The following is a 20,193-nucleotide window of genomic DNA, read 5'->3' on the forward strand; positions in this document are numbered from 1 at the left end:
AACGCTACTCCCTAAATACTCTGTTATTAATACGCCATGACGCTCTTCCTCACACACATACAGAATTAAGAACGTTTTTTTGAAGCTGCGGTAATGTCAAGGGAAATCATACATTTTGAGTTAATTGTTCATCACAAGGCCTTTTCTTTCAAAACTCATTCTCACGCATACTTTTTTTAAGCTTCAAACATGTAGATTAGAAGATTGTATACAGGAACCTAATGAAGTGAACATGTAATCAGTGTCAACACACACTGTCGTTTGGGGAAATATCTTCTGTTTTGAAAGATGGCAAACATAATCTGACTGGTGTTAACAGTTGTTATTTGATTTATTTAACCTTTATTTAAATAGGCAAGTCAGTTAAGAACAAATTCTTATTTACAATGACGCCTACCAAAAGGCAAAAGGCCTCCTGCGGGGACGGGGGCTGGGATTCAAAATAAACATATAAAAATATACGACAAAACACACTTCATGACAAGAGACACCACAACACTACATAGAGACCAAAAGACAACAACATGGCAAGCAAGGCTGCAACAACTGACAACACAGCATGGCAGCAGCACAAAACATTATTGGGCACAGACCACAGCACAAAGGGCAAGAAGGTAGAGACAACAATACATCACTCGAAGCAGCCACAACTGTCAGTAAGAGTGTTCATGATTGAGTCTTTTGAATGAATAGATTGAGATAAAACTGTCCAGTTTGAGTGTTTGTTGCAGCTCGTTCCAGTCGCTTGCTGCAACGAACTGAAAAGAGGAGCGACCCAGGGATGTGTGTGCTTTGGGGACCTTTAACAGAATGTGACTGGCAGAACGAGTGTTGTATTTGGAGGATGAGGGCTGCAGTAGATATCTCAGATAGGGGGGAGTGAGGCCTAAGAGGGTTTTATAAATAAGCATCAACCAGTGGGTCTTGCGACAGGTATACAGAGATGACCAGTTTACAGAGGAGTATAGAGTGCAGTGATGTTGTCCTATAAGGAGCATTGGTGGCAAATCTGATGGTAATGAACATCTAGCTGCTCGAGAGCACCCTTACCTAGTTGGTGGGTACTGTGAGATATGATAACATTCCTTTCGTCACGTTCGTGTTACTTGTTTCTTTATGCATCTTCAAACCTGGAACACAATTTTCTCTCCTTCACAAATAAGCGTACCCTCTCTGAAGGTAAATGAACAAGTTACTCTTATAGCACGGTGTAGTGATCAAATGTATCCTAAATTCAGCCTGTATTCATTGTTTCCCTATTTGATCAAACTGTTTCAGAATAAAGTAGAAGGAGACAAAAGTTGTTTAAAGAGGAAGTTAGCCACACGTGTAGTTTTGTCTCTCTCTTCCCTCTGTGGTTGGTGTCAGTCCAACCCTGTCAATATGTGAACCGTTACGGGTGACATGATGGGCTACACAGCCTACGGACATTAAAGGCTGATCCTGAGATCACATACGTCATGTTATGTGTGGGATTGAGCCTGGGCAGAGTCAGATAAAAAATTTAAAGCAGCACGCACCTTTTGGTCACATGATACCTCGCCGTTCCATGCATTGCTAGAATCCCAAATAGCAACATTCACAAGGGGACGATAGCAGAGGTTTTCTTGTTGTCTTCGCAGTTGTGGTGAAAGCAAAGAAGAAACACATTCTTCTCTTCTCTTGCTAGCGAGCTTTATAATTAAATAATATGCCCTGGCAAATATCATTTTACTGGCTAGTGAAACGTTCAAAATTATCCAAGTTTAATGTGCTGCTTGAATGTATTCACTTCCTTATCAGCTAAAAATAGAATGTTATTTTTCCTCAGAGAAAAAAGCACATGGCTACATCTGTTTTTACCTTTTCAAAATAGCCTACAATCACGTAGTTATTATTTCAAAAAAATAATACATTTGGGGGAGGAATTCTAAGCCTGCAATTTTGTTTGTTTTATTGTTTGAACAGTCACAAAGATTATATTTGGTTATCAATGCAAAATAGTCTGCTTATTTGATGCAGCATTCTAATGCCAAGCTAAACCAAGCTGGAGCAATCTTGAAGTTGTGATTTTTGAAGTTGATTGGGAACCACAACATAATTATTTTGTGAAACAACTTTGTGCCAGAAGAGAATAAGGAGAAAAAACAATTTTCCTGCTTCCATTTGAACCGAGCGAGTGTGGTACAATATAGAGCCCCTGCCGCTGGGCAATGAATTGTTTGCTCCGTCACAATGTTTTGAGTGAAGCAAAACTCTTGTCGAAAGCAACAACGGCAGGACTATGTACTACAAAGAGCCTCCCATTTTGTGACAAAACGATATTCATATACTGCGTGCGCCCCGAAGCGTGCCGAGCCTCTGAAGCATCAGTCTCGAAGGATAACATCTCCCACATTCAGGATATTTCTGTCAGTGTCATATTTCTGACATTTTTACAGTATTTGTTTGTTTTGTTGTACTTTGTCCTGAGCATGTGTTTGTGATTAGTTTTACAAATAAGACCACTTACAGTGAGCCCAAAAAATATTGGGACAGTGACCATTTTGTTGTTGTTTTGGCTCTAAACTGCAGCACTTTGGTTAATGCCTTTCTTGGGTAAACGTTTTCAATTTGAGTGCCGATTTACTCTAGAATCTAACCCTCGTATGTGTTCTATAATCTTATCTACATCTGCAACACACCTCTGCAGGTCATTGCAGTTCTGCTCCAGTTCGGAGAGCAGCCTACAGGCCTGCACAATGTGGGTTAGGGATGCGGGAATGAGCAGATAACTGGCTGTGTTAACTGCCTCAGCATGCTGCAGCTAGCTGAGCTGAGAGGGGATTTTCAGGGTAATGGAGAGACTGAGTGAGAGAGCTAAAACGATGGGATGGACTGAAAGATGGGGAGAGAGCGAGAGAGAGAACGTGGGAGACCTTGAGACGTTTGGAGGCTGGAGGCACAAACTGCACTTATTTGAATTTACTCTTAATTAGCAGCTAGATACAGCAGAGAAGAGACTCCTCATTTCGTCTCTTTCAGGAGAGTATGGTGGAGTGTGTATAATTTCACCTAACCGTCCTTACCTTGCTTGCCCCAGTTGACCCTTCAAATACCTCAGGTTGTAGCAGGTGTGACAGGTCTTATGCAGGAATTCCCAGTTGAATGTGGATTCACTGATACCATATAAGTCCTTGTCTAAAAGATCAGTTTAGACTACTGAGTTAATGAGCACAACCTTAGAATATGTGCTTAGGATACGCCCTGTGTATATTTGTTTTATTTTATATAATAGGGTGAACTTTCCCATGCGTCTTGGCCTATTTTCATCCTCATTGTTTCAGGTTAGACATACTATTATTCCCCTGACCTTTGAAAGTACTGTGGTTCTCCATGACTTGACTTGGCCCACCCAACTGAAGTCTCTCCTACTGTTTGGCCATTGAGCCCTCAGCCCTGTGCTAGTGGCCATGGTTTAGATGTTGTAGTGTTAAGAACCTACTACTAACCTTCTACCTTCTGTCCTGTTCTACTAAGCTAACATATGGAATTGTTTTAAGATGGTCATATCAACGATCTTTTAGCTATTAGATGTTTCTATTTAAAAAAAAATTGGACCCCTTTAGATAGATAAGAAAGAAAACAAATATTTGATCAATTGAATTTGGCCTTACTGAAGCTTTTTAGATAAAACAATACTAAATATATTCACGTCACAAAATAATTGATTAAAACACAGTTTTGCAATGAAGGTCTACAGTAGCCTCAGCAGCACTCTGTAGGGTAACACTATGGTGTAGCCGGAAGACAGCTAGTGTCCATCCTCCTCTGGGTACATTGACTTCAATACAAAATCTTGGTGGCTCGTGGTTCTCACCCCCTTCCATAGACTTACAGTAATTATGTCAACTTCCGGAGGACGTCCTCCAACCTATCAGAGCTCTTGAAGCATGAACTGACTTGTTCACCCAATCAAAGGATCAGAGAATTAATCTATAACTGAAAGCATAGCCAGCATTGCAGTGCATAAAATGTGGCGAGTAGTTGAATCGAGAGAGAGAGAAAGACAGTAGTTGAACAGTTTTGAACAAATTACATTTCTTCAAAACTAGAGAGAGAAAGAGCTAGCTATATTTCATATTTTCTAGGCTCTATAGGCTGGTTTGGCTTGAACACACGTACATGTACACATGCCCTTTGCTCATAGCGGACGGTCTCGTAGCCGAAGGTGTCCTGCAACAAGGCCTGATTTATACTAGGGTCAAACCCACTTCCTCCTCAACCCAGATTATCTGACAGGCAGCTATCCTTAGACCTCTCAGCACTCTACAACTCTTCTTTATGGCTTTCAACTCACTTTATATATTTTGTCCTGCACAGTCAGAAGATAACATTTTTTTTAAATTAAGCATTTTCGTTGCTTAAACTATTCTAAAGTAGAAAAGACTACTACAGCCCAGATTTCCAAAATGGAACATGACATGACACAGTCCTACCTCTTAATGAAGCTTCCTGGGACTTAATTAGATCAGTACTGCAGAGAAATAGGTCAAAGGACTCTCTTGCTGTTTTGTGAAATTGACACAGAGAATGAGACTGTCTGACAAAGCCATTATAGTCTATTATTCCTGCAATAAAACATACACTGCTCAAAAAAATAAAGGGAACACTTAAACAACACAATGTAACTACAAGTCAATCACAGTTCTGTGAAATCAAACTGTCCACTTAGGAAGCAACACTGATTGACAATACATTTCACATGCTGTTGTGCAAATGGAATAGACAAAAGGTGGAAATTATAGGCAATTAGCAAGACACCCCCAATAAAGGAGTGGTTCTGCAGGTGGTGACCACAGACTATTCAGTTCCTATGCTTCCTGGCTGATGTTTTGGTCACTTTTGAATGCTGGCGGTGCTTTCACTCTAGTGGTAGCATGAGACGGAGTCTACAACCCACACAAGTGGCTCAGGTAGTGCAGCTCATCCAGGATGGCACATCAATGCGAGCTGTGGCAAGAAGGTTTGCTGTGTCTGTCAGCGTAGTGTCCAGAGCATGGAGGCGTTACCAGGAGACAGGCCAGTACATCAGGAGACGTGGAGGAGGCCGTAGGAGGGCAACAACCCAGCAGCAGGACCGCTACCTCCGCCTTTGTGCAAGGAGGAGCACTGCCAGAGCCCTGCAAAATGACCTCCAGCAGGCCACAAATGTGCATTGACTTGAAGTTACATTGTGTTGTTTAAGTGTTCCCTTTATTTTTTTGAGCAGTGTATTTTACCACTGGAAAGAACAGTTGCCACTAATACATTTTTTTGGGGGTGGGGACTACCGTACATACAGTAACTTCTTTAGTGACTTAGAAGTACTTCTATCTCCATAATGTTGAATTAAGCCAGTGTTTTAGTTATTGTAATTCTTTCAGGGAGTCAATCGCCAACGAAGAAGTCGTTCAAAGCTCACACAGTGTGGGCTGAAGGTTTCATTGGTTTTAAAAGCTCACACAGTGTGGGCTGAAGGTTTCATTGGTTTTAAAAGCTCACACAGTGTGGGCTAAAGGTTTCATTGGTTTTAAAAGCTCACACAGTGTGGGATGAAGGTTTCATTGGTTTTAAGAGCTCACACAGTGTGGGCTGAAGATTTCATTGGTTTTAAGAGCTCACACAGTGTGGGCTAAAGGTTTCATTGGTTTTAAAAGCTCACACAGTGTGGGCTAAAGGTTTCATTGGTTTTAAAAGCTCACACAGTGTGGGCTGAAGGTTTCATTGGTTTTAAAAGCTCACACAGTGTGGGCTAAAGGTTTCATTGGTTTTAAAAGCTCACACAGTGTGGGCTAAAGGTTTCATTGGTTTTAAAAGCTCACACAGTGTGGGCTAAAGGTTTCATTGGTTTTAAAAGCTCACACAGTGTGGGCTGAAGGTTTCATTGGTTTTAAAAGCTCACACAGTGTGGGCTAAAGGTTTCATTGGTTTTAAAAGCTCACACAGTGTGGGCTGAAGGTTTCATTGGTTTTAAAAGCTCACACAGTGTGGGCTGAAGATTTCATTGGTTTTAAAAGCTCACACAGTGTGGGCTGAAGGTTTCATTGGTTTTAAAAGCTCACAGTGTGGGCTGAAGGTTTCATTGGTTTTAAAAGCTCACACTGTGGGATGAAGGTTTCATTGGTTTTAAAAGCTCACACAGTGTGGGATGAAGGTTTCATTGGTTTTAAAAGCTCACACAGTGTGGGCTGAAGGTTTCATTGGTTTTAAAAGCTCACACAGTGTGGGCTGAAGGTTTCATTGGTGTTAAAAGCAACAGTAAAGCTTAGCCTGCCGCTAGCAGGCTCCAGTCAACTTTCATGGAGGGTTTTTGTTTGGCTCTGAAGTCCCACTAGGGTGGGGCGAGAATAGGGGGCTTGGCAGGATTATATTAGCTGAACCCTTGTCCCAGACTGCTCTCTATGCCCTTGTGCCCTCCTTCATAGGACACTTTTATAGGGAACTTCATGGGGCACTTATTAGGGGACTTCAGAGGAGGCTTGGCAATAGGAGTTGAACTCTAGAGCTGAACCCATGTCCCAGACTGCTCCCTCTCTTTGTGAGGGCACTTCAAAAGGAAATTTGGTGTGAAAACCACTCGTTCCAGACCTCGCTAGAGTGCTGACCTCCAGGAGGGATCAATCACACACACACACACACACACACACACACACACACACACACACACACACACACACACACACACACAGTTCACTTACCCCCCCCCCCCCAGGTGATACAGACCTACTGCCCAGTGGGATAGCATCTGGTTGGGACTCTAGCCCTGGCTTAATAGAGAGGTTATCAGCCCTTTCTAGTGTGGCAGGCTGTAAAACCAGAGCTGCCTGCTGGACATGAGTCTGTTAGTTACCATGTGGAGGAACTGAGCCGCTAACAGACTGCTAATATAACACCTTCGCTCCATTTTGTTCCAATGGAAGGTTGGACACACATGCTTGCACACACCTGTTTCGTTGAATACACCTACTTGTCAGAAAATGTGGGTTCGTTAAGTTCACAGTAAAGTGTTGGAACGAGAAGTAGGTCTGAACCTGAGTGTTCTCTACTTGTGTTACAGCTATTAAACACACTTTGAAGCGAAGGTGTCAGTGCACATTGTACAACTTCATAGTTCAGTTATATGAATGTGACGCTAGCTTCTCCTACTTCTGAATCTGCTTTATTCCTGGTTCATGTGACTGACTTGCCTCGTTAAATATAATTTTTAAAATAAATGTGGTGGTACGTTTGTTATGCAATCAATGACTGTCTTTGTACTTTATGTTATTGATTCTATGGTGGTTAATCAATTTCCATATTAGGATGATGTTTTTCTACTGTGTTTTCAGAACAGTGCACACTGGAGGGTTTGTGTACATTGCTAATGTAGGACTGTGAGGTGTTTTAGAACAGCAGACTATGGTTTGAATGGTTTGTATAATGTAGGGATTTGTGTGCGTGTCTCTCTGTGCGTGTGTGCAGAGGTACAAGCAGGACTGCGAGACATTTGGCACGGTGGTGAAGATGCTGGTTATCAAGGAGCCCAGCCTGGAGAAGATGCTTCAGAACCCTCTGAAGGACAACCTGATTGAGATCAGGGAGCGTTGCCTTGACGACCTCCGACACTTCATCATAGAGCTGGACCAGGTCATAAAGCCCCAACCATCAACATGAGGGGGAACCACAAATCCCTTACTACATGGCAGGATTGATGGACCAGAGGTGGAGTTTGGCCGGTGGTATAGACATTGTGAGAGGAGGCAACCCTGTGTGATATTCTCTCAATACTGTGTCAATAAGAGAGAAACTTTCAAGTAACTTGATTTTATTGAAAACATGCTTAATTGAGAATAAGTGTTTTATTTTCACCAACCTTTTCTGAGTTGAGATGCAAGTCCAGATCTACCACTCAGATGTTTTCTAAATATAACTTAAAAAACCTAAGCCTATGCAACATTAACCAATTAAAAACTGTTCTGTAGCAATGAGGTTTGTACAGTAAGCTAAAGGCCAAATACATTATCACTGCATGTTGGCTTCGCTTTAATTCCCTTGCCAATGCATTGTTGTTCGGACCATTTAAAAAATATATATATTTCAAAATTTGAGGTAGCTATATGATCACACAGTAATATAGATCAGTTGTTGTATTACTTGTGAGTCGAAGCTAAGTGAGCATATTTAAATCATTCGCTTTTAATTTTACTGGGCTGATGGTGCCTGTATCTGATGGTCAGTCTCAACAGTCCGCCTCTCAACATCCCTCTACTCTCCCTTTCCTCTGCTGACACTGACCAAAAAGGACACGGGCATCCAGCTGATGGCGGATCTCGACTCGCATCATTCTCTCTCTCTCCTAATAAATCTCACAGTATCTGTAGCTTTCCTTCACGCCTGCTACGTTACTGCAGACACGGTAATCTGAGCCATCCGATTGGCCAGCGGTAGGCGTTTAGTGCACTTCATTTGCTCTGCAGGCCCGCCGGGAACGCAGAGTTTGTACCTTCAGACAAATGAAATGGTTCAAAATCGAAACCCTTCGCCTACCTGGCGTGCAGGGCAGCTGAATCAAGTGCACCTACCTGCAACAGCGCAAGACCAAAAAAATTATACAAACTCAAGGAATTGTTTTTTTTGTACATAAATGTTTGGGATTGACAAGAAATGCCTTTGAGATCGACCAGTTGGTCGCCACTGCTTTGGGGGTCATAGAAGAAAATTTGGGGGAAAACGAAGCGTTCTAATTTGATTGGCTTGTTACAATGCTGTTCTAGATTTCAGACTTGAAAATAGAATTCTGCCATCATTACTCTAAATGTCCACCTGTCATTTCTTTACTCTGTCATCCACTACTACTGGCTTTCTGACCAAGTTGTAAACAACCTAATCATACAGAGTTTGCATATTTTTGTGTATTTACTGTCATATGTTCTGAAGTTCTTTACATCTTATTTTCTATTTGGTAATAAAAGTGATGTAACAACTGGTTCTCTACACTATTATCCTTCTTTATACAGTACTAGTTCTGTACCAGCTTTTTGGGACGGAAGAAAATCACATTCTCATTACGTATATATTTTTTATTACAATTATTATTAGCATCAATCTTAGCCTTTATATTCCAGTTTTTACATTTATACAGATTACTGATCTGTTTACAATACAATATGACCCATAAATAAAATATTCAACCCAACCAGGCCCTATATAGTACATGTGATAGCCCTTTCAGGGCTGTAACTGCATTAAAAAGCACATGTAGAAATATCCTGGGCCCGGTTTACCGATAGCGATGGAACTTCGGTTTACAAGTGTTTTTTTAACGATGCATCTTTCCTACAACGGTTGAAAGATGTAGCATGTGTTTCCCAAAACGGCACGCAGAGAGAACGGTCACTTAGTGCATCGTTGGGAGTATGTGTTGATAGTGATGGAATCGAAAGAAAGGAATGCTGCTCTCGGATCAGCTCTATATTCAAATCTTACCTTAACATTAGAATTATTTCACAATACTTACGACTGATCAGCTCCTAGAGCGTGATTACCACCTATGGCTGCAAATGTTGATGTGGTTTATTCTAATGCGTATTATACCCAATAGAAATGCATTACATCACCGATTTGGTACACCATGTTAGGCTACACATTTGATTTGACATTAAATTGGAACTCAATTGACCGAACATGAAATGTATTTAAATATGATTGAAACATGCCTATAGCCTACTGTTTATATTTTTTACAATCGACATATAAAAAATGTTTTTATATGTCGATTGTATCAATTGCAAAGACCTTAGGCAACATTGTATTTGTAGTCAACTTTGATCTGATGTTATCGGTGGTCACAGGGAGACTGATGGAATCAAATGGTTTATGTTTATCTTCTGTGTATAAAGTGACGACGCGGGAGGGCAACAAAGCAGCTGATGCACTTAGCTGTTCTACACATGGTCTGAAGCAGGCGTAACACCGTACCCAAACCGCGCTCGCCATCCCCAAACCGGGCTCGCGCACACCATCGTGTGAAAATGTATTTTGTCCCCACCACACCAAACGCGATCACGACACGCAAGTTGAAATATCAAAACAAACTCTGAACCAATTATATACATTTGGGGACAGGTTGAAAAGCATGAACATTTATGGCAATTTAGCTAGCTAGCTTGCTGTTGCTAGCTAATTTGTCCTGGGATATAAACATTTGGTTATTTTACCTGAAATGCACAAGGTCCTCTACTCCGACAATTAATCCACACATAAAACGGTCACCCGAATAATTTCTAGTCATCTCTCCTCCTTCCAGGCTTTTTCTTCTTTGGACTTTATATGGTGATTGGAAACTAACTTTCATAAAAAGGTTTATTACCACGCCCGACCGACCTCGGTTCATCTTGCAATCACCCATGTGGGTATAACCAATGAGGAGTTGGCACGTAGGTATATGCTTCTATAAACCAATGAGGAGATGGGAGAGGCAGGACTGGCACTGCGTTCAGCGTCACAAATAGAACTGACTTCTATTTTAGCTCTTGGCAATGCAGATTCAGTGATTGAATAACACGTATGTTTAAATGTTATTTTGCGACGCGAGCGGTGTGGTCAGCATGTTAGCTTAAGAGCGTTTTCAAGTGCAACGTTAAAGATGGTTTTGAGAAACAGCTTGGCGATTTAACAATGATCCTACGAAGGTTCTAACGGTGAACTGGGCCTTAAAGCTGAAATATGTCACTTATTTTGGGTGACCCGACCAAATTCACAGAGATGTGAGTTATAGATCTGTCATTCTCATTAAAAGCAAGTCTAAGAGGTGGTAGATCTGTTCTATGTGAGCTATTTCTATGCTTCCCATTCTTAAGTTTAGTTTTTGCGTCTTTGTTTAGTACAGCTGAAAATAAAACATGTTGGGTTATGGAAAATATATTTCACAGTGGTTTAGATATTTTTTTATTTATCCTTTATTTAAGTAAGCATGTCAGTTAAGAACCAATTCTTATTTACAATGATGGCCTACTGGGGAACAGTGGGTTAACTGACTTGTTCAGGGGGCAGAATGACAGATTTTTACCTTGTCAGCTCGGGGATTTGATCCAGCAACCTTTTGGTTACTGGCCCAATGCTCTAACCACTAGGCTACCTGCCCCCCCAAATGGTACTGTACTTGCTTGTTCTGTCACACAAACTGAAATTAGGGGAACTATTCAAATTTTAGCAACCAAGAAATAGCTTTTGGGAAACCAGGCCCAGGGTCAAACTGCACTCTGAATACCTTTGCTGGCAGCATATCATATATTTCATTTTTCAAACCCTGGTTAAGAAAAGAGAAGGTTCTTTGATAACGGCTATCAGTTTTGTCTTTCAATGCCATTCCACTACAAAAACATTTGACTCAGGGTTATAAAAAAAAATACACTTTACAATATATACATTAATATCTGCACTGTTAAATAGTCATTTCCGTTAGTCTCTAAATGGTGTTTTTATAAATACATTTGTTCAGAGTTATTTGCATACATTTTTTTTTAATACAATTATGATGACAGCTTTGAAATGTGTTTATGCGTGTTCTGTTTTTGTTGAAATGTGTTCTGTTTTTGTTGTAATGCATTTCAATAATAGAATCAGAGCCATGTTAACATGTACTACATCCAGTTGGCAAGACAGTTTTAACAAGCGGGACATTTTCTGTATTCACAATAGTGGCAACAACAAGAGATTCAGAAGGGGGTTGCAGACAGAGTATCATTTAAAAGTGGACCGACAGGGACCCGTAAAACATCCAGTCTTATGAAATGATACAGTTCTTCCCCTTGTGCCCCTTCTTCTTTTTGGACATAGTCCGTGGGCCTGCTCCGTAAGGCGGGGAGGGCAGGCCTGCCACGGGGCTGGGCAGGCCATCATAGTAGTGTCTGTGTGTCTGGGGGATGGGCTGGCCCAGGAAGAAGCCTTCCTCCTCAGACTCGGAGGAAGAAGAGGAGCAGGTGGAGCACCAGTCATCCTCGTCCCTGTCCCCACACAACCCCATGAACCTCTCCATGGCTGGGCCTTGCTGGAGTCTGTAGTCTGAGGTGGCTTGTTGGGGATGGCGGTGGGGATGCTGGGTCTGGCCATACCCCTGCTGATTGGGCAGGAAGGCCAGCTGCTGGGGCCTCTTTGAGCTGAAGCCGTGTCCCCCATGACCTCTGTGGTCCTCTCTGAAGTATATGCGATTGGCCCTCTCCTTGGGCACCAGGTGGAGAGCGTTGTCGGAGCGTGACTTGCGGCTGCGGCGTCTCCTGTGGTGGTGGTTGTGATAGCGGCCGGAGCCCGAGTCACCAAGCTCCTGGTCCTGCTCCTCGAAATGGTATGCTCGCCGCCGCGTCCGCTCGCTCATCGGGGGCTGGCGCACCTGCAGGTCACCATAGCGACTGTTGTCCACAACGTCTGGGGAGAACTTCACCTGTTGGGGTCGAGACTGGGATCGAGTCCGTCTCAACGCCGGGACATGAGGAGGCTTGGGGGGAGAGGCAAGAGGGGCCTTCTCTTCTTCCTCTGGTACGCTCTCCTCCTGCTCTAGCTCAGACGTAAGGCTCTTCAGAGAATTGGCACTGCGGTGTAACATGGAGGAGTTGAGAGTTCCCATGTTGCTTGTGTTCTCACAGTCTCTCTCAGCCTCGAGTTCCTGGAAGCTCTGTAAGGAGTAGACCAGAGGTCTCTCTTTACTGTCGCCATCTACAGAGGCACCTGGAAGAAGAGCGGGAGAGATAATGACATGTATTTGTACAAGTTGTCTTTTCACCACAGTGCTGTTTCAAAGAACATTCTGCCATCACAGAACATTGAACATTAGGATGCAAATCAGATCAAGACCTGGTCATTTCTCAGGGCCGGTTTCCGGGACAGATCAAGCCTAGTACTTGACTAAAAGGTTATTTGAATAGAGAAGTAACATGTCTTACCCGTGATGTTGGACAGTGCCAGTGAGTCCATGGAGTCCCTGACACTCTGATCTGTCTGTTTCACCTTGTCTGTGATGCACTCCAGAGAGTTGTCATACCACTGCTTCTCCTCCCTCTGGAAGCTGGTACCTCCGATGCTCCCAGCGCCGTGCTCCAGCTCCTGGAGCTTCCTACTGCTGGCCGGGCCAGGGTGGCTCCCGTAGGCTGAATCCCCCAGCCCGTCCTGGGACTGGGCCCAGTACATATCTGTCTGGTACTTCTTACTGGCTAGGCTCTGGCTGCCTGACCCTCCTCCACATCCTCCTCCAGTCTCAGCCCTAGAGCCCTGAGGCTCACACTGTTTCATCTTGACCTCAGCCTCGGTCATCCACAGATCGGTTGGAGGTCTGGAGTCGACCACCTCACCTTGCTGGAAGACTCCGTGCTCCCCGAACTTGAGCAGCAGCTGGGTCATGTAGTCCTCGTGCTCGGCCCACTCCTCCTCGTCCCGGTCCTCGGGGCCATCGGTGTCCTCCCTCCCCCTCCAGAAGCACTCCTCGTTGGTTAAACCCAGGTGGGCCAGCTTGTTGGTGAGCGTATCGGTGTCTGGGTTACCGGTAAACCCGGGGAACTTGTAGTTGACGGAGGGTGAGAAGAGGAGCGACTGGCGGCACTGGTCGGCTGAGCGGCTGCTCTTGCCCATGCGTACGCTGCGGCGGGACTCACGGGAGCGCGTCGACTGGAAGGCGGAGTCGGAGGAGTCTGAGGCGTGGACGTCCTCTCCCAGACTGCAGGCCTTGGAGCAGTAGATCCGGCCCTGCTTGGGCAGGAAGGGACAGCCCAGCAGAGAGCTCTTACACTGGGCACAGCAGAAACAACCCTTGGTGGCGTGCCAGTGGAGACCGTCGTACGTCATCTGGGCATGGTCCACACCTACGGGAAAGGAGAAACACTTTGGTTAGCACAGATGTGAGGAAATATTTGTTTGTATTTTGTGAAACACTTTTGTGGTGTGATTCCCTGAATCATTCTCAAGTTCCTTATAGGCATGTGTCATATAGCATGTTCATACTGGCTGAAAATATTGATACATTATGTTTTGATATTCTGCATTGGATTACTAACCGGGGCTATGCTGACCTTTACAAGGAGCACGTGTGCCTAAGGTGAGAGAGATGTAGGCACACGCAAAGACATTTAGATCAATAAAAAAGATGTAAGGTTTTAAAGCAATGTGTACTGGTGCTCCTAAATTGAAAAAATCCAGATTGCACAGCAGAATATTTAGGTACATATGTGTGTAAAATGTAATTGAATGTCACTGTATAGAGCCCTGCTAACACACTCACTGCCTAAAAAACATTGATAGTAAACTGTTAGGTAATGTCTATGTCTGTTTATTTTAGTTTCTGCCATTTTTCTCACAATGGCAGAAGCAGTGGTCTGTATGCGTATCCTCAGGGCTTACCAATGTGTTCCCCGCAGGCCTTGCAGTACTCGGCATAGAGAGACTCAAAGCAACCGCAGCAATATGGCCGACCATCCTTCATGATGTAACGTTGCCCCCCCAGCACCGTCTCACATTCAAAACAGGAGAAGTGCTTCATGTGCCAGTGACGCCCCTCCGCCTCCGTACACTCGTCAGAAAAGATAACCTGAAGACGGAGACATTAACGCAGTTAGATGAGAAGTGTGTGACTTGGTTTGGTCTAGTGATTATTGCTGTTGCCTCCAGAGAACATATGCCTGTGTTGGTGAGTTTGAATCTGACTCAGCGTGGTTTTATGTGTCGGCCAGAGTATGTGAGCGGAGTGTGCCCAATTTGACTGGACTGTGGAGCGAGATTCCCGAAGGCTGGAGCACCGGCTTTCTCGCCCGCTCCAATTTCGATCCAGTAGTGCCCACTCAAGCTCAGGCCAGCCCGCCCCAGCATGCATTTATAGTCTACTTGTGTGCTGCTATAGCCCCTTGCTTTAGCTACTGTCATGGAGTTCACTATATATTTTCATAAAGAAACTGATAAAACACACAAGTGCAAAATCAAGGTGATTTACAAAGATGAGGACCAAGAGCAAGAGAGGGAGAGCAGTGATGTACAACTAAAGAATCATACAATCTACAACTAAAGAATCATACAATCTACAACTAAAGAATCATACAATCTACAACTAAAGAATCATACAATCTACAACTAAAGAATCATACAATCTACAACTAAAGAATCATATAATCTACAACTAAAGAATCATACAATCTACAACTAAAGAATCATACAATCTACAACTAAAGAATCATATAATCTACAACTAAAGAATCATATAATCTACAACTAAAGAATCATACAATCTACAACTAAAGAATCATACAATCTACAACTAAAGAATCATACAATCTACAACTAAAGAATCATATAATCTACAACTAAAGAATCATACAATCTACAACTAAAGAATCATATAATCTACAACTAAAGAATCATAGTGTAATCTGAAAATAAACACATTCCCCGAAAGCATGATGGTGTACTTACTATGTGCACATGCTAAAAGAAAGGAATGAGGTGGATAGATAACTAAGTGTGTCATTTTAGCAAAGTAGTTATAAACTATAAATCAGATCTCTTAACAGAACAAAAATGAACTGTAGACTGAACTGTAGACTAATAAGGCATTTTTCGTTAAATTTGTATTTCATTCTAAGTAAATCACAGCCTATATGCACAATTTATAGACTATAATAATTTAATAGAATGAAACGTTTAAATGCTGAGCGCTTTATGTTCCTACCAGCCTAGTATTGCACACACAAATGCTTCAGAATGTATTTCTTTGTAGGCTATAGCCTTGAAATAATTGAAATAATATAGCCTAAATAATTAATTTCCGTTCCTTCTTAGGCTCCCTGTCTGGCTCCTGACCTATTTAGTGTTTATATGCTGTTTAATATCGAGGCTGTATCCCAACCGGCCGTGATTGGGAGTCCCATAGGGCGGCGCACAATTGGCCCTGTGTTGACCCGTGTAGGCCGTCATTGAAAATAAGAATTTGTTCTAAACTGAATTGCCTAGTTAAATAAAGGTAAAAAAAATACATTTGTATATGTTGCTTATTTGAAATGATGTGAGCTTTTTACATTAACTTTTCCATGTTTATTCAAATCCATATGTTTTGGTTCCAAAAACAAATGGTAGGTCCTGGTGTCACAAAAATAGATGGATGTTGGTTAAATTGCAGTGGTGCAAAGTATTTAAGTAAAAAATACTTTTAAAGAACTACATAAATAGTTTTTTGTGGTATCTGTACTATTTATCATTTTGACAACTTTTACTTTTACTTCACTACATTCCTAAAGAAAATAATGTATTTTCTACTCCATACATTTTCAATGACACCAAAAGTACAGTTTGAATGTTTAGCAGGACAGGAAAATGGTCTAATTCACACACTTATCAAGAGAACATCCCCGGTCATCCCTACTGCCTCTGATCTGGCGGACTCACTAAACACGTTTCGATTGTAAATGATGTCTGAGTGTTGGAGCGTGCCCCTGGCTATCCGTAAATAAACGAAACATGAAAACTGTGCCGTCTGGTTTGGTTAATATAAGGAATTTGAAATGATTTCTACCTTTTACTTTTGATAGTTAAGTATATTTTTGCAATAACATTTACTTTTTATACTTAAGTATATTTAAAACCAAATACTTTGACTTTTACTCAAGTAGTATTTTACTGGGTGACTTTTACTTGAGTCATTTTTAAGGTTTCTGTACTTTTACGCAAGTATGACAATTAGGAACTTTTCCCAACACTGTATAATTGTGATTTTAATGAATGTAGCGAATTTTTAGCGGCAGTTTTTTTTATTCCTGTGAGCGCAGGACGGTTTTTAGCGAAGCGGTTGGAATGAGCTCAACTCCGCTCTGGCGTCGGCCACAGTGCATCTCCACACTCACCTCGTCGCAGGCTGAGCAGCGTGGCTTGAGCAGCTCTGCGTGGTGCCGGCCACAGTGGATCTTCTCATCCTGGTAGAAGTAGATGAGGTCAACCAGCAGCTCACTACACGTGGAGCACGTAAAGCATGCTGGGTGCCAGGCTAGCCCAGGACCCGCTCTGGAGGCAAAAACCGCCATCTCTCCTCCGTTGATGTTCTCCCCACACTGTGATGAAATCCACACAAGGGACATCCATAAAGAACAGTTTCACTCTAAAACTAGATATTTTACACTGTATTATTGTATTAAGCTCATTAGCCAAGTTATTCTTCAAGAATCAATGGGGATATACATTTAATTGAAATGACCAGTAAAAATGACATTTTGTCATTTTAAAATGTTAAAGTGGTGACTTTAAAAAAAAACATGAATTCCATTACTAGTTAAATGTGCGGTTGAAATGGCAACAATTTTGGCCAAATGCCCTAGTTATGTAACTTCCAGTCTGGAGTGTGTGGCTATCCTATCTAATCCTACAGCATGGCCTCGGCCCTGGATACTAACTAGGGTATCATATGGCCACTAAATCCCCCTGTCCCCATTCCCTACTGGAGAGAGGAGGAGGGTTGAGATATGTGGCCAACTCCCTTCCATCTGTGAGGGACCGCATCAGTACAGTTCATAACATGGCATCTGGTGTTATTATGGGAATTCTGACCGTGGGGCTAACTGTGGTCGACTACGGTCCCTCTGCAGTCGGGTTGTTCCTCTCAGTTTCTCTGTGTGTGTCATGTGAGGACACAGGCCGTGCTTTAACGCTGGGACTACAAACAACATCACATTCACAGTTTACAGCAGGGAGAGCCACTACAGAGCAGAGCAGAGGAAGATCCACTACAGAGCAGAGGGGGAGCCACTATAGAGCAGAGCAGAGGGGGAGCCACTACAGAGCAGAACAGAGGGAGAGAGAGACACTATAGAGCAGAGGGAGAGCCACTATAGAGCAGAGGGAGAGTCACTATAGAGCAGAGCAGAGGGAGATACACTACAGAGCAGAGCAGAGGGAGAGACACTACAGAGCAGAGGGAGAGACACTACAGAGCAGAGGGAGAGACACTACAGAGCAGAGGGAGAGACACTACAGAGCAGAGGGAGAGACACTACAGATCAGAGTAGAGGGAGAGACACTACATAGCAGAGGGAGAGACACTACAGAGCAGAGGGAGAGACACTACAGAGCAGAGTAGAGGGAGAGACACTACAGAGCAGAGGGAGAGACACTACAGAGCAGAGGGAGAGACACTACAGAGCAGAGCAGAGGGAGAGACACTACAGAGCAGAGGGAGAGACACTACAGAGCAGAGCAGAGGGAGAGACACTACAGAGCATGGCAGAGGGAGAGACACTACAGAGCAGAGGGAGAGACACTACAGAGCAGAGGGAGAGACACTACAGAGAAGAGCAGAGGGAGAGACACTACAGAGCAGAGCAGAGGGAGAGACACTACAGAGCAGAGCAGAGGGAGAGACACTACAGAGCAGAGCAGAGGGAGAGACACTACAGAGCAGAGGAAGAGACACTACAGATCAGAGTAGAGGGAGAACCACTACAGAGCAGAGGGAGAGTCACTATAGAGCAGAGCAGAGGGAGATACACTACAGAGCAGAGCAGAGGGAGAGACACTACAGAGCAGAGGGAGAGACACTACAGAGCAGAGCAGAGGGAGAGACACTACAGAGCAGAGCAGAGGGAGAGACACTACAGATCAGAGTAGAGGGAGAGACACTACAGAGCAGAGCAGAGGGAGAGACACTACAGAGCAGAGCAGAGGGAGAGACACTACAGAGCAGAGGAAGAGACACTACAGATCAGAGTAGAGGGAAAACCACTACAGAGCAGAGGGAGAGTCACTATAGAGCAGAGCAGAGGGAGATACACTACAGAGCAGAGCAGAGGGAGAGACACTACAGAGCAGAGGAAGAGACACTACAGATCAGAGTAGAGGGAGAACCACTACAGAGCAGAGGGAGAGTCACTATAGAGCAGAGCAGAGGGATATACACTACAGAGCAGAGCAGAGGGAGAGACACTACAGAGCAGAGGGAGATACACTACAGAGCAGAGCAGAGGGAGAGACACTACAGAGCAGAGGGAGAGACACTACAGAGCAGAGCAGAGGGAGAGACACTACAGAGCAGAGGGAGAGACACTACAGAGCAGAGTAGAGGGAGAGATACTACAGAGCAGAGCAGAGGGAGAGACACTACAGAGCAGAGGGAGAGACACTACAGAGCAGAGCAGAGGGAGAGACACTACAGAGCAGAGGGAGAGACACTACAGAGCAGAGCAGAGGGAGAGACACTACAGAGCAGAGCAGAGGGAGAGACACTACAGATCAGAGGGAGAGACACTACAGAGCAGAGCAGAGGGAGAGACACTACAGAGCAGAGCAGAGGGAGAGACACTACAGAGCAGAGGGAGAGACACTACAGAGCAGAGGAAGAGACACTACAGATCAGAGTAGAGGGAGAACCAATACAGAGCAGAGGGAGAGTCACTATAGAGCAGAGCAGAGGGAGATACACTACAGAGCAGAGCAGAGGGAGAGACATTACAGAGCAGAGGGAGAGACATAACAGAGCAGAGCAGAGGGAGAGACACTACAGAGCAGAGCAGAGGGAGAGACACTACAGAGCAGAGGAAGAGACACTACAGATCAGAGTAGAGGGAGAGACACTACAGAGCAGAGCAGAGGGAGAGCCACTATAGAGCAGAGGGAGAGTCACTATAGAGCAGAGCAGAGGGAGATACACTACAGAGCAGAGCAGAGGGAGAGACACTACAGAGCAGAGGGAGAGACACTACAGAGCAGAGCAGAGGGAGAGACACTACAGAGCAGAGCAGAGGGAGAGCCACTATAGAGCAGAGGGAGAGTCACTATAGAGCAGAGCAGAGGGAGAGACACTACAGAGCAGAGGGAGAGACACTACAGATCAGAGTAGAGGGAGAGACACTACAGAGCAGAGGGAGAGACACTACAGAGCAGAGCAGAGGGAGAGACACTACAGAGCAGAGGAAGAGACACTACAGATCAGAGTAGAGAGAGATACACTACAGAGCAGAGCAGAGGGAGAGACACTACAGAGCAGAGGGAGAGACACTACAGAGCAGAGCAGAGGGAGAAACACTACAGAGCAGAGGAAGAGACACTACAGATCAGAGTAGAGGGAGAACCACTACAGAGCAGAGCAGAGGAAGAGACACTACAGAGCAGAGCAGAGGAAGAGACACTACAGATCAGAGTAGAGGGAGAACCACTACAGAGCAGAGCGAGAACCACTACAGAGCAGAAGGAGAGCCACTA

The 20,193-nt window shown here is 43.9% G+C and overlaps 2 protein-coding genes across 3 annotated transcripts in view; one reads left to right on the plus strand and one right to left on the minus strand.

Moving 5' to 3' along the window:
* The window catches only part of LOC139584314 (periphilin-1-like), a 34,518-nt gene extending 25,556 nt beyond the window's left edge, over positions 1 to 8,962 (plus strand). Inside the window, exon 11 of the mRNA XM_071416010.1 lies at positions 7,462 to 8,962. Coding sequence (XP_071272111.1) covers positions 7,462 to 7,653 — 192 coding nt within the window. The 3' untranslated portion in view covers positions 7,654 to 8,962. The remainder of the gene's footprint in view (positions 1 to 7,461) is intronic.
* Positions 8,699 to 20,193, minus strand: part of LOC139584312 (prickle-like protein 1) — a 94,963-nt gene continuing 83,468 nt past the window's right edge. For both annotated transcript variants that reach the window (XM_071416007.1, XM_071416009.1), the window contains exons 5-8: positions 16,851 to 17,054; positions 14,365 to 14,551; positions 12,918 to 13,829; positions 8,699 to 12,702 (exon numbers count right to left, since the gene is read on the minus strand). In XM_071416007.1, coding sequence (XP_071272108.1) covers positions 11,765 to 12,702; positions 12,918 to 13,829; positions 14,365 to 14,551; positions 16,851 to 17,054 — 2,241 coding nt within the window. In that variant the 3' untranslated portion in view covers positions 8,699 to 11,764. The remainder of the gene's footprint in view (positions 12,703 to 12,917; positions 13,830 to 14,364; positions 14,552 to 16,850; positions 17,055 to 20,193) is intronic.

Source organism: Salvelinus alpinus, chromosome 9 (assembly GCF_045679555.1).
Source record: "Salvelinus alpinus chromosome 9, SLU_Salpinus.1, whole genome shotgun sequence".
NCBI lineage: Eukaryota > Metazoa > Chordata > Actinopteri > Salmoniformes > Salmonidae > Salvelinus > Salvelinus alpinus.